Here is a 14,644-nt window from a genome sequence, read left to right as displayed (position 1 = left end):
TCAGCCATCGCTGTTCTGAGTGATGCAGCTTTGTTGTTGAGGGCTTATTAAGTGTTTGCAGACTCAGGTGCAGTGCACCTATGCACTTGCCTACAGAAGCAAACAGCTGGGTTTTCTTTACCATATTATACATCACATGGAGTGTCTCATTTATTATAGCTGAGCTAATGATGCAAGCACAAACCTCTATGTCCCATTCTCTATGGCGATAATATATTTGCTGTAGAGATGTTAGCTTGTTTTTCATAAGTAATTAATCTTTTCTTGTACCAAATGTATCACATGAAAATGGGTTAGCACAGAGGTCAAAATACATTTAATCTGGTCTGTTGAGATTGGGCGAGACTTCTGGATATGGTGGCATTTTTTTTCTCTCACAAGGGCCTCACCCGGTGTACAGTCCACCCAACAACACGATGCTCGCATTGCTGGGAATTTAGGCTGATGAGAGGGAACTATTTTCAGTCCGTTAGCACCAAGACAGGATTCAGACTCGAGTATGTGTTTAGTGAAGTAAGCCTAGTGACCGTCATCCACATCCAGTCCCTTGACAAGGCTGCATATTGTCCATGCAGATAGTTATGGGTGGTGGGCTTCTGCCAAGTTTCAAATGCCTCCCTGTTCCTGCATAGGTAGGCCCTTCTGAAACATGCCAAGGCCTAGTTCAGACACTCCTAGAGTGTAAAATATGCTGGGGGCACACCTGGTGCTTTTGTCATACCCCCATAAGCACTTTTTAAGAGTAATGTATTTTGTTTCAGATTTAGAAAAGCATAATTAGCATTTGGATCCATGGTTCTCAGATGATATTGATGAGGTCAAAGGTGAAGTCGGTCTTGAAGTATGGGGGTTAAAAATTTTTTAAGTTAATTTAAAGAAAAATGCTAGAAATACAATGTAGAGTGGTTTATGGATAATGCTAAGAATCATGACAGTGGATCATATCAAAGTTTAAGAAACATTGGCCTTAGGAACCAAAAGGGCCAAGAAATATGTATCTCAATCATAATTATGCTGTCGGTTATGAAGATGATCATCATCATAATTAACAGTAGCAGCTAACTTGGACCCTTTATTCTATACGAGGTACTCTTCTAAATGTTTTCCCCATATGTCCTTATTTACTCTTCATGCCAACCCAGTGAAGGAAGTGCTAACTAAAGTGCTACTCATATTTCCATTTTACTGTTGAAGGACCCAAGACTCAGAAAGGCTAGAGAATTTACCAAAAATGCCATAGGTTGATGTGACCAAATCAGGACTCAAGCCCAGGCAGTGGGGGTCTGGTGTCCTTTTTTTAATCATTGCATTTTCCTACATCTTGATGGCTTAAGAAATAGTACCTTCTGTCTGTCCTCAAAGAAGAAGATGGAGAAACATGAAAATATACAACACTGCATATAACAGTTTACCTGTTAGTTACATAATATAATTAATACAGTATTTATATTGTAGATATTATATATACTCACGCATAATATAATAATGCAGTAACCCTCCATGTGTTGTGAGCACTCTACCCTGCACTGCTGATGAGACCCTACTGTGACTATATTCTGAGTTCTTGGCTTCCTTAGATAGCCTCCTGGATGTATACTAGAACAGGTGTCTTAAAACTTGACATTCTTCATTTGAATTGATGCAGAAAGGCAGGGAGGCAGGAAAGGTATCACCTTATCACCTTATCACTCTTCAGTTATAGGAGGCCAGATAGCCCTCCAAATGTGTACTATGCAGGGGGACTTAACATTTCTTACTGTCCAAGGGCCTGTGGAACAAAAAAAAATCTTTGGCAACTTCTCTATTTCCGTACTTAGAAAAGCATCCTGATTCTTTCCCCTATCCACTTCAAATATATAGAAACATTGTTTAATATTGAAACGTAAAGTGAAATTCTTCAGCAAATAGCATGATTATATGCCCAGAAAGAAAAGCCAGAGAGTTAACCTATGAAAATTAATCTCAACTCTGAACAAATGTGCAGAAATGAATAAAAGAATATAGCCCACAGGACCCAGAGGTAGATGGGAGTTAGGTCTCTCGGGTCCCAGAGCAAGACCAGAGGCACACATTTTTGAAGCTGAAGCTCTTCTGTGACTCTTGCTTTATCTTGATTGAAAGTCCCAGAAAAATGCTCAAGCAGGCAAGAATTTGCATCTCTCTCATCTGATGTTTTTCTAAACCAAGTTGCTTTGTTTTCTTCAGTAGTATTTATGACTAGTTACATTGCACATGGAGACTTGACTTGGATAAGGCGTTAAGGCATGGAGAAATGGGTAATGGGACTGCTTAGGACACCTGTCCAGCGCATGTTTCCCAGCCAGCCTTCCCATGGGCCAAAAGTCCACACAAACAATTACTTGTGAAGTGCTCAAGGAGGAAAATTGCAGAACAAAATGGGCTGAAGGAATTTATCCTTTTGTCATTTCCAGTTGAAGCCAGGGGCTAAAACTCATGTCTTGCACCATTGTAATCTACAACCATTTAATTTGCTAACAAGACTTAACTGATCAGGATCTGCAGCCTTCTCCGCCAGTATAATCAAAACAAGAAGCATTTGGCTCCAGAGAGTAAATGTTGTCGATCTTTTATTTTGCAGCCCCACCATTTCTCTCTGGCAGGCTGAGATGAAACAGAAAGCTGATATTTGGAGCCACTGGAATTGCAGGCCTTGTAATTTTGAAATATCCATTTTATCCCGTGTAATTTCTTCCCTAAGATTCCTCAGTCTAAATCTGATACAGGTAGGAGCCAAGACAAACAGTAACCATTTATAGTCACCCAGACCAGTTTGAATTTCACCCTAATGTAAAGCAAAGAGAGTTTTTGGCTTCATTTCAGGTGTGTAACAGGGGTAGAAAATGCATTTAAAATTTAGCAGCAAATGTTACCATATGTTTCCATAACAACTGCAAACTTTTATATTAGAAAAGCAATAATATAAACACATAGGAATCTTGGAACAGTAAACTATTAATTTACCAAATATAAAAAATCCAGCATGAAGGGGCTTTTATAGCCACAGAAGCCGTGAGGGGGCCCAGCATCCTGTGAATTTCTCCATTATGTGGCAGAAAATACTGCCGGTTGGTTTAAATGAGCAAATCTTTTAAAATTATAGGTACACTGTCAATTCTCCACAGTACATTTTTCTGAAACAATATGTGGTGGTGCCAGCTATGGCTGATTTCTTTTACCATCTTGAACTAGTAAAATACCCTAGAGTGACTGCCCCCAGTGCACATCTGTAATATAAGGGCATTTTTGTTTTCTTCATCCATAGCTTTAAACTTAATAATGGAGACTGGATTCCTGCACAAAGTGTAGTGCCCGGGAGCTGGCTCTAATGCCTGTCAGGGAAGAGGTGTTCACGGATTGTTGGTGTATGTGGAGAAGGTTCACAGTTTTCTCTCCCATCCATTTTTAAATACAAAAAGACAAGGGAAAAAGAGAGAGAATGGATCTACTTGACCACATCTTAAGAAAGAGGAGTTAGTGGCTAGAGTTGCTGAAATCACCATCAAGGGAAATCCAGTGTTCTCTGGTTTCTTTGTGGGGAAAAGAAATAATCTTCTTTTAAAATATGTATCAGAAACATGGCAACCTGTGGATGGGTCTTTCATTCGAAAAGAAGCATGATTTTCTCCCCTAAATCTGCCTCAGAGTATGGAGAGGGTTTTGAACCTTTTCCTGGAATGAAATGACATTATCGTTTAAGGTAAGATGATGCACCTTGACCAAGCCCTGAAATATGGCTTAATGAGATAATGATCACTGAATATACTGATCAGGAGAAGAGAAAGTCAGAGGGAGGAGGCAGGCTGCCCAAAAAATGAAGCGGAGAACTCCTGAGTGGGCTGCATTCAAGAAGGGCCCTGGTATGGTTCCAGCCCAGAAAAGGGCTACAGTTCTGTACATTTCAGAAAGTGGAAGAAAGAGGCTCCACCCTTCCAGTCAGGGTAGCACGAGCAAAGTGGCCTCCCTGCAGCCTTCACAGTGGAGCCCACAGGCTGCCTCGCCAGAAGCAACACAGCGGGGATGTTGGTTAAAGCAAGGCTCACAGTGTTCATGGGCCAGGAGAAGACAGAGGGTCCAGGTCACTGTGCCTAGGGAATGTGGTTGGGCAGGAGTGAGGGTAGAATGCACCAGTGAGGGTGGAAAAGGTGTTTTGTATAAAGACCGATTCATTCCCAAATCCTTAGTAGGCCTTGTTTCAGGGCAGAAACCTGATTTCCGCTGGTTATCACCTTCTCTGGCAGGGTTCAAAAGAATGTTCGTTGTGTTTCTATCAGCGCTTAGCCACGGAAGCATCTCTGAGCATTGATGAGATGGGAGCCGGGCATTAATCTTGAGTCCGGCTCCCCAGTGGCATGAAGATGGGTGGGTGGTTAAGAAGAAAGCAACGTGCCATTCATTCACTCAGAAGGTACTTAGTGAGCACTTACTGTGTATCCGGTGCGAGAGATAAAACGAAGAACAAGAAGCACGGCCTGCCTCCTGTGCCACGGAGCTTAGGGTCTAACGGAGGAGAGAGACCAAACACAAGTGAACGGTTAAAGAAGCTGATGTCAGGTGAGGGGCACTATGGAGAAAAACGGGTGAGCAGTTGGGGGGACCCAGAGCTTCTTAGGGAATCTCTAAGGGAGCCTCCCTGGGCAGAGCCACGAAGAAGGAGCCAGCCAGCCAGATCAGAGTACGGTACCCGAGGGAAAAGAAGTTGAGGGGGGGTTGGAGTGGCAGGAGAGGGTAGGGGGACAGATATCATTCCACACTGGCGTTTGTTGACTATGAATAAAAATGAAATTCAAATTCTGTTTACCAGTATTTTAAAGGTTTCCACCTGTGCTCAAGGCTGTGGTAGGCCTCTCAATTCTAATTATGCCAGAAAAATGAAATGGGTACATGGCCTTGACCATAAGCAAAGCACAAGCCCCGAAGGAGCTGGGAAAGTTTTTATGGAGAGAAAGAGGGAATCAAAATGGAGCTCAACGGGTATTGATTGAGATTGAGCACCTACTGTGTATTGGTGCTTTGTATGTATTCACATTTATTCTTCACGGAAGTCCTACAAAGGTGGGGTACTGTTATCCATTTTGTAGATAATGAAACCAAATGCAGAGAAAACTTAAGTAGTTATTGACAAAACTTTAACTTGAACCAATTAAACGTATTGGAAGAGAAGCAAACCCTAGCAGTCACGACCCAGACCCACTAACTAAAAATACTGTAGGTTTCTGAATAGCCCTATGATATATCTCCACCATCACACCCTGCCCCCGCCCCCTTGAAGTGCTAAAATGTCAAAACAAAAGGATCCATGTTTGTTTTTAGGGATGTGGAGCTGCAAGAGGACTCCAGGGAGCTTGTGGCCTATTACAAAGCTGGTCTTTGGGAGAAAATCCAAAGCTCAGCTAGAGGAGGCAGTGGCAGCTACTAAGTGGCAAGAAGAACAAGACCTAGTCCCTGGAGAAGGAGAGGAGAATTAATGGAGGAAGTACGGGCCAGGTGTGACCTTGCTGGGTTGAAGAGGACAGCAGGGGCAGAGTGACTCTGACAATGTTAGAAGGTAGAACACATCACCACTTCTCTTACTTCTGGAGGCAAGCAGAAATGCCACGGGAGACCCAACATTTTCTTCTTTGGTCTTGGAATCTCAAAACAACCCTATTTAAAATCTGCTTCTGTACCATTCCAGTGTTTGCCTCAGGTGTCCTCTCCTTAGGTTATCTTTTGAGGCATGGCCCTGGGTGGAGATAGGTCAACTTTCAGGTGACTTTTTTTCAATCGAGGCCATCTCCCACTAAAAGTTTTCTTCTCCCCTGGCTTCAGCCGGCCTGGCATTTCTGACAGACGTGTAAACAGATGCAAGCATTGTTGCTAATGACAGGTGATTATAAGAGGCATGGGGGCCAAGGTAATTAAACCACGACTTGACAGGAACATTTGGCAATGCAATATTTCAGCATTAGAAATTTCTTTGCAGCGTGCTTTCCCCACTTGGTTTGGTGAAGATAATTCTTTTTTTTTTTTTTATTGAGAATGTGGTGCTTGGAGATCTGAAACTGTCCTGTCTGAATGCCTGGTTCATTGTAGGGCTCCAGAAAATGGTTAGCAGTGAAGTGTCTGGGGGTCTAGTCGGTGTCTCAGACTCTTTCCATGGTCTGCTCCAGAGCAATAGTGGGAATAGGTCTGTGTCCGAATGCAGGGATTGTATCTGACATATTATTATGTACGATTTGATAGTGATAATACCCTGGAGAGAAACATGAATTATTTTTATGCCACTATAATTTCAGCTTCTCTCCCTGTTACCTGGGTTTGCCTGTGTTGCTCCCATGGATCCATCAAAAGAAGGCTTACTCCATTCTCTTGTCTCCTAAATTCCTCTATTAGAAGTAGGGAAAAAGTCTCGAGTCACCAGTAACCTCTTGTTACAAGGAACCATAGTAGAAACAATCATCAGGATCATGGAATTTGTTTATTTGTTCATGAGATTTAAATGTAATTTCACACACACACACAAAAACCCACACTCCATTCTTTTTTGCTGGCAGGATCATTAGGAATGCCTATTTCGACACTTAGAGGCTACTTCTTGCTCACTGCCAATGGTGGCTCACTTACGATTCTCTGAAGGAATCCTGTCTTCTATTGGAAGAGCAAACCTTCATATAGACTAACTGTTACAGTTCTGACTGTTGAGCCAGCTGGACCACTAGCTGGACGACTGTGCGGACTAGCTTATTTATAGTTACTGTGGAAGCACAGTTTCTCCTAATACGGTGACAGCCTGGCACTTGTCTGAAATGGGCACTTCCTCCAAGCAGGTTAGTTTCTTCCTTTGCCACAAAACCAACTTTTCGATACCCTTGGTCTGGTGTTTACCTGACTATTGGAAGAGATCAGGGAAGCAGACCAGTCAGGGAAGGCCAGCTGCTGACGGGATGGTTGTGTCTCTTCCTCAGCCCGTGTTGACTTTCTCCAGGGAGGGGTGAAGAAGGGGATGAATCTGTGAATACAGTTTGGTTTCTGCCAGAGGAGTGCTGAGCCACCGTGACCCTTTGTGGGGTTGCCTCCCCCAGCATGGATAGCTCCTGTCTAGCCCTTACTCTGTGCTGCAGGCCGCAGGCTATTGGGAAGCAGAGGCTTTTTTTAAAGCTTTGTCAGATAGGTTAAAAGGTGTCCCACACCCGGTGTATTCAAAGAGAGAGAGAGATTAAACTCACTAAGCCTACCATGTTCCCTCTAAAATATCAAGTCAAGATGATTTTTAAATCCAAAGTTACCAGGCTTAGGGGAGGTGTGACCTTTCGTGAAAGCAGCCTTGGAACTGGAGCGGAGGGATCCTAGCAAAAGATAGCACAGAAGCCGGTGGCTTCAGGAAGGCTGCTGAAGCCAAAGCAAATTGTTGCCCTTCTCGGCCTTCTGGCCAGCAAAGCACCAACCCCAAATCAATACCCAACCTGACTCCTAGGCCGCTGGAGTTATGGCAGAGTCCAGGTGGCAAACCTTGCTTCAGAGCACCTGCTTACTGAACAGCTACTACTGAGCTCTCAGGGGCCAGAGATCACTAAGGCAGGGTCTCTGGCTGCAGGAGGCTTACAGTCAGATGAATACTACTGCAAATCATAACTCTTTGTTGAATTTTTAATAAGCATGCAGGTGCTTTTCATATATTATTTCCTCAGTTAATCCTGAATAATTAAAGTACTAGCTAGTCCCTAGTGGCTACTTCTCCATGCCAGGCACTTTTTAAATGCTTATTAACTCAACTTATCCCAGTGGTATTTTTTTTTTTTTTTAAATTACCCCTCATTTTAACAGGAGAAAACCAAGGCAAAAAGATGTTAAGGAACTTTTCCAGGGACACAGAGGCCTGGAGGGAAAGGAGCCGGGCTTCCAGAGCAAGAAGTCAGGTCCCCAAAGCTAAGCCCTCCACCTCCCACTGTCCTTTGGATACAGGTTAGGATCACCTTGTGGGTGTGAAAAACACAGATTGCAGGTCTTCCTCGGGTGGGGCCAAGCAGTTCGCATTTCTCACGGATTCTCAGGTAGTACTAATTCCCACGGTGCTATATCCAACAGAAGCGAGCAGTGGAAACCAATCACTCTAAAGCAAAGAAAAATGAGATGTCATATTTTTTAAAAAGATTTGTATTTATTTGAGAGAGAGTGAGAATGAGAGAGATCCTAGAGGGAGAGGGAGAAGCAGACTCACCACTAAACAGGGAGTCTGACACAGGGCTCGATCCCAGGACCCTGAGATCACGACCTGAACTGAAGGCAGACGCTTAACCCACTGAGCCACCAAGGCTCTCCGAGATGTCATATTAATGCAAACAGAGTGCCTTGAGAATACCAATGACCATAATATTATTATTTTATTACTGTCATTATAGCAGATATTTATTGAGTACTTACTCTTCTCCCGGGTACTATCTTATCACCAGGTAACCATCGTAACTGGTACAATGGTTTATCTCATTTTATCTTCACAGCAGCCCTATGAGGTAGATATTACTGTTCACCCCCATTTCAGGGCTGAAGAAACAGAGGCACAGTTTACAAACTTGCTGAAGTGCCAGAATGAGGACTCAGTCTACCCCAGCATCATTCCAGAGCCCTTAACCACAAAGAGAGCTGTGGACCACTAAGGGAACTCAGACCCACACAGTGTATGAGCTGGCCCTGAAGGAGGAGGGAGGTGAGGAAAAGCTTCCCAAAGGGAAGGAAAATGTGCAAAGGCCCGGGGGCATGAAAAGGCAAAGTATGATTGAGTAAAGAGCATGGAGGCTTCCATGTAAGCTGCATGGGAAGAAATGAGGGATGGTGCAGCTGGAAAAGTAGGTTGAAGACCTTGAAAATGAGGAGTTGATGGTGTTCAAGAGTGGGCTTTGTGCTTTTGAACCCCCGTCAGGGGCATACTCTTGCTCAGAACTCATTGTGAGACTTCCAGATGAAATGATGGAGTCATTCTTTGTTAAAGGCGCTGCTGGGCCTTCTCTTCTCTCTCTTTTAAAGTCTGGGAGTGTCAGAATCCGTTCAGAGGAGAGTTTGATTTCTGAGGTTAGCAACCCTGTGACAGTGACTCATGCCCTGCCAAGGGAGAAGTAAGATTTGTACACAAGCCACATCAAAAACAAATGGGGATGTGTGTGCTCATGGGTGAGTGTGTCCGTGTGTAAATCCACGTACCACACTTAGAAAACGCCTGCCATGGCACTGGTGCAGTGGTATCGTCGGAGCTGCCAACTTGTTTTATTTCTGATATTGCCTGGCAGCCCCTGAAGGAGGGAAAGTATGAATTTTTATCTCCCATTTACTAGACTTTCATTATATTGTGCTTACAGACACAGTGTCAGCACATAAAATGTTAAACATCACTGGTCTGAAAGAGGCTCCCATTGTCTTACCTCTGGTGCTGGGGGAGTCTTGCTAGCCTTGCTTGTAGTGGTTCTGTCAGTGTAATATGACATGAAGCATTTCTCGGTAATGACAGACATTGAATATGAGTGACAGGAACTCTGACCGCGAGGAATGGGTTCAATTACCAGAGACGGGGGGTTACCTGAGATAAAACCAAAGAGCCCAATTGTGCTCGGTTTCGACCCCTTGACTCCCAGATCCAGAGCAGTGAAGACAAATGGCTGATTAATCAGCCCCTAACCCTCTTCCTGCAGTGATAAACTTGTTTGGATTTCCCTGTCTGAAAAAAAAAAAAAAATCTATGGGTGGCACGTTTCTAAAGGAAATATGATCAGAAACCAGTAGGGCTGGTGCTGTTCATTTTTGTCTCTTGCAAGCACAAAACCAAAAACTGTCATTCTATCTTGGAGTAGATCTAGGACACGGTGTCCAGAAATCAATACAAGATCAATGATTGCTCCCTTAACCCGCCCCCCTTTCTTTTGCAGCAGGAGCTACGCTGCTCCGGTTCACCTGTAGCCAACCTGACGCCAGTGAGAGATCCTGCCATCTGAAGCTCTCCTTTTTTTCTTTCCTCCTGTAGGCTGCTCTGCTCAGCATCGAGTGCAGCTTTCTGCTCGTTTATAGTCCACTGCTTATAGCCCCCAGATAGAGTTCTAGCAAGCAGCCCAATTAAACTGTCGCGGGCCGCCCTCACTTGACTAGCTCTGCAGAGTCATTTAGCCAACAGACATTCCTGACTATTAAAGCTAGTAGCAGCATGTCTCCAGAGCTGGAGATAAAATGAATGAAATTTGTTATTCTGGGCTGACACTTGATCCCAGCTGTTGAACTAATGCTATTGCACCTGAAGTTTTTCTTTATGGTAATTGCTGTCTGTGTTATTATTTCATATACTAAATTGGAGAAAATTGCAACAGGTATTAAATTCTTTGAGCTAATTCACGGATGTTGTATTGTGCATTCTTGCAAGGCAGATTCCAACTTCTGTTCAAGGCCGAGAAGACAGATTTTGCTAGCCAGATGCACCGGCTTGTGTTTCGTTATTATCAGAGACATTCCAGTTTAGGTCTGGTCAGGCATTTATCAGCTTTACCTGAAATCTGCTCTGAAATCTACCTTTGGTACTAATTCAGGCAGCATATGTTGGGACTGGCCCTGGGGAATTCCATGACGATGACCAGTGCTGACAGTGATCAGTTGGCTTGATCCATGACACATCCTTCGTAGAATCATTAAGTCTCTTGCATTGTATAGGTAAATGGGCAGTGTGAAATAAGACTTCCCAGAGGGCCCCTTTGGAATCCACCACTTGATGTGGTAGTTCTCGAACACCTCAAGTGGTACCACTTCAGTGAGAACCTATTGAAGTATGTCATAGGTTTGGAGTCTCTCAGCCCTGTTACTGGTTCTCACCGCCTGCTCCTGTTTCACTCTCTCCTCATTTCTGTTACCTTCTTTGACCAGATCTCATTCCAGAGTTTGGGGAAATCGTTTGTAGATTTCCCATAATAGCACATGAACCATATTCAGAGGACTCAGTCTTAGGGACCTCTTTCTCATAGTAGATATGACATAGGAAACCATGTCCTTTACAGCATTCACTTGTCTGCTCTGCTCATGGTCAGCACTAATGGTAAAGGCTTCTGGCAGGATCCAGAACAAGAATTCAGATCTGGCTAGTGGTGGAAGCACTATGCTCGCCTTCAAGTTAATGCTGTGAGGGGAAGTCACCCTACGCTGTTGTCACTATCATTTTTCTCTGAAGATCACAGCTGGCAGACATAGTGGAACTCTTTTAATTTCAGGGGCATATTCACACCTTTAGAATCCAAAGCTTTGTTCCTGTCCCCATTAGGAAGCAGTAGACAGATTCTACTCTGTATTTTGATTAGAGGCAAATGTGAAAAGCTCAAACCTCCAAGTATAGAAAGATAGCTATAGAGCTCCATGCTTGCTTCATCATTCAACAGACCCCCATACCTAGACAGTCTGCAGACCAGTTCACAGTTCCCTGATATGAGGATACCTGGAAGCCTGTAAAGAATCATCTGAAAGTCCTTTGAGAAAGTGCTTTCTTTGCCAACATGGACATCTGTACTTTGAATGCCAAAAGCTAGTATCGGGCTGTCTATGATGGACCATTTATATTGTAAGTTAAAGTCCATAGAGTTTGTGAGATCTCAAACATACTGCATGTATGGTGGTCCACATTATTTTCGATATTCATAAGCTTTGTTTCAGTTACTTTGCAAATTGAATTTGAAAACTGAAATTGAATTATTTTAATTTACAGCAAAGTTCAAAATGAGAAGTATTTTCTTTGCCCACTGAGAAAATGAGAGAAGTATTAGTCTCTAATTTATATATGAAATGTATAGAATATGAGTAGAGTATCAAGTATAGAATTTGTGTTTAAATCCTGAGAGATTTATTTTCTTACCCTCAAATCCAGTAGAAAAAACTGAGTTTCTTCAAAACTAAACCCAAGACTGATCTGTGTTGCATTTTTTTTTTTTTTAAGATTTCATTTATTTATTGGAGCAGGAGAGAGAGATCCCATGACTGGGGGGAGGGGCAGAGGGAGAGGGAGAAACAGACTCTCTGCTGAGCAGGAAGCCTAATGTAAGCCTCAGTCCTAGGACCCTGAGATCATGACCTGAGCTGAAGTCAGTGCTTAGCTGACTGAGTCAGCCAGGTGCCCCTGTGTTGCATTTTTTTAAATAACAAAATGCCCCATAGTTCTAGGTATTTTTAAGCAATATATTCATAAGCCTATATTAACTTGTGCCCAGAGATCCTCCAAATGCACATATTCTTGTCATGGGTGTTTGAAGATCCTAATAATATCACTGTAACACAAGTACAACTTGTTTCATAATAACTGCATGTGTGCATTTCAGATCCAGAACTAATTCTCCATATTTCTGCCTCTGTATCTCTTTAGCATGAGCAGTAGGCATGTCTCTTCAAATCTTACCTGGACTTAGTGTTTTATATATTTTGAGTTACTGTTGGCTCTTTAGATTATTTGACTCGTTTTGTATGGATTGCACAGAGAACATGGTGGTGACTTCAGCATATGAGCCTGTATAAGAGCTTGTTTAGCAACTGGTTATTATAATAGTATATAAGAGAAGAGTCTGAATTTGGAAGATCTCTGGGATGCAGGCAGCAGAGAGGATGACTGAGGTTTGGGCTCTCAAAAGGCAAAATCAGAGACACCTGGGTGGCTCAGTCGGTTGGCTCAGGTCCTGATCCCAGGGTCCTGGGATTGAGTCCCTCATTGGGCTCCCTGCAGGGAGCCTCCTTCTCCCTCTGCTTGTGTCTCTTCCTCTTTCTTTGTGTCTCTCATGAATAAATAAATAAAATCTTAAAAAATAAAAGGCAAAGTCAGAGGAAAACAAAGACCCCTCTTGGTGGTACTTGGAATTCATACACCTGTAGCCAGATCAGTACAGTAAAAAGATTCTTAAGATGACAGATATTTGGATAAGGTAAGGGTAATGCATAAAAAGGAATGACTCTTGAAAGTTTATTCTGCAAATCCAGAAATATTTCCTTTCTTCTCATATGCTCACATTTAGAGAATCAACCTTGCCTTAAGTGCCTTGCATCCACCGGAACCTTCCATCTCCTTCTCTGTAATTCACTGAGGTAGAGTATATCGTCACCTTCCCAGCGAAGAAACTGGGCCTCCCAAAGCTAGAGTGATGGTTGCCACCGGGTATATTGTAAGTACTTTTAGAAGGTGGGACTCAAAACTTGGAACCGTTGCTTCTAAAACTACAGTACCAGTTTTGGATTTGTGTCCCTCTGAGATCAGTGGCTGTTACTTTGGAAAGCAGAACTTTCAGCTAGGAACTTCAAGCAGATTGCTAAAATTCCTCAGTTGTCCTGATGATACTGCCAACTTGCTAGGCTTCTGATCACTGCTGTGAAAACTAAAACCCTGCCAGGATACAAAATAAAGTATACTTCTTAAAATTTGAACTTTAAACCTAATTCATGAGGGCAAATTACTTAGAATTGGTTGAGTTCCCTGCCATATGGGTCACAGTAGGTCTCCATCAAGAGCAGGGGCTGGCAAGCTTTTTCTGAAAAGGGCCAGACAGTAAATATTTTAGGTCCTGGGGCCACACAGTCTCTGTCACAACTGCTCTGCTCTTAGAGCACAAAAGCCACCAAAGACAATATGTAAATGAGTAAGTGTGGCTGTGTTCCAATAAAACTTTATTTACTAAAGCAGGTGGCAGGATTTGGCTCATGGGCCAAATGGTGAGAAAGAGTCCACACCTTGAGAAAGAGTTATGTTTAAGGGAGTCCACACCTTGAGAAAGAGTTATGTTTAAGGGAGTCCACACCTTGAGAAAGAGTTATGTTTAAGGGAACCAGAACACAACAAATGTTTTCTTTTCATTTATTAGTTGTTTATGTAGATTGCTGGTGAGAAAGATGTCTTCTCAGCATAATTTGAAACCCTTTTCATTGGCTTGGATTTTAAAGTTGGCTTTTTTTTTTTTTTTAAATCTCTTGTTTAAGCACATGTTAAATGTGTCCATGTTCTTTCCATTATATATCTTGGTTGCCTTCCCAGACTTCAAATTGCAGTGAATTTATCCCCAAAGGATGTTTGGTATCAATTCTCAAGATGCAATTTGAATGTAGTCCGTTTCTATAATGGAAAAAGGATTCCAAATCTTCATTATTTAAGTTACACAGAAAATAATGAATCATTGAAATAGCTATTACTCAGCACTGCTTAGTATACTGCATCCTGTGTTATCTTGTCTTACAGCTTTGTATCAGCTCAAAGAATAAAGGAGTGTGAAGATATAATTTTAGGGTTGCATATAGCATTAGGCTATGGTTTCTAGCTAAGTCATGCTGAACTCAGATTATATTATAATGAAACTTTTTTTTTTCACTAAGCATTTTCTAGCAGGTAAAACCACATGCACACAAAAATCCAAATAACGGTTTATGAGTCTCAGAATTGTTATCCCAGCAACTGTAGCAGTTTCCTTGTTGTTATGCCATTTCTGTATAATGACCCCCTTTGATAAATCATTCCATCATGTGTCACTGTATTATAGGGATTAGGGCATCACCTTCTCTTACAGAGGGAATCAGCAGTGGCTTTAGTGATAACAATAGTAGTAGTTAACTGTGACATGCTTTTTCTCCTTAAAACTCACTGTCCTCACCTGGAGCAGCT

The 14,644-nt window shown here is 42.5% G+C and overlaps 1 protein-coding gene across 8 annotated transcripts in view; it reads left to right on the top strand.

The window, feature by feature from the left end:
• The window catches only part of FTO (FTO alpha-ketoglutarate dependent dioxygenase), a 428,971-nt gene that overhangs the window by 237,166 nt on the left and 177,161 nt on the right, over positions 1-14,644 (top strand). Inside the window, exons 9-10 of one of the 8 annotated variants that reach the window (XR_013380253.1) lie at positions 5,332-5,566; positions 9,915-10,367. The exons of 5 other annotated variants lie outside the window; for them this stretch is intronic. Coding sequence is in view for 2 of the 3 variants with exons in the window: in XM_077898412.1 (XP_077754538.1) it covers positions 9,915-9,945 (31 nt within the window). In the remaining variant the exon portion in view is untranslated. Of the gene's footprint in view, positions 1-5,331; positions 5,567-9,914; positions 10,368-14,644 lie in introns of those variants that run through there. 2 more of the 8 variants (XM_077898415.1, XM_077898412.1) reach the window with 2 other exon arrangements.

This window comes from Canis aureus, chromosome 5, assembly GCF_053574225.1.
Source record: "Canis aureus isolate CA01 chromosome 5, VMU_Caureus_v.1.0, whole genome shotgun sequence".
NCBI lineage: Eukaryota > Metazoa > Chordata > Mammalia > Carnivora > Canidae > Canis > Canis aureus.
This window is presented reverse-complemented; position numbering and strand designations above follow the sequence as displayed.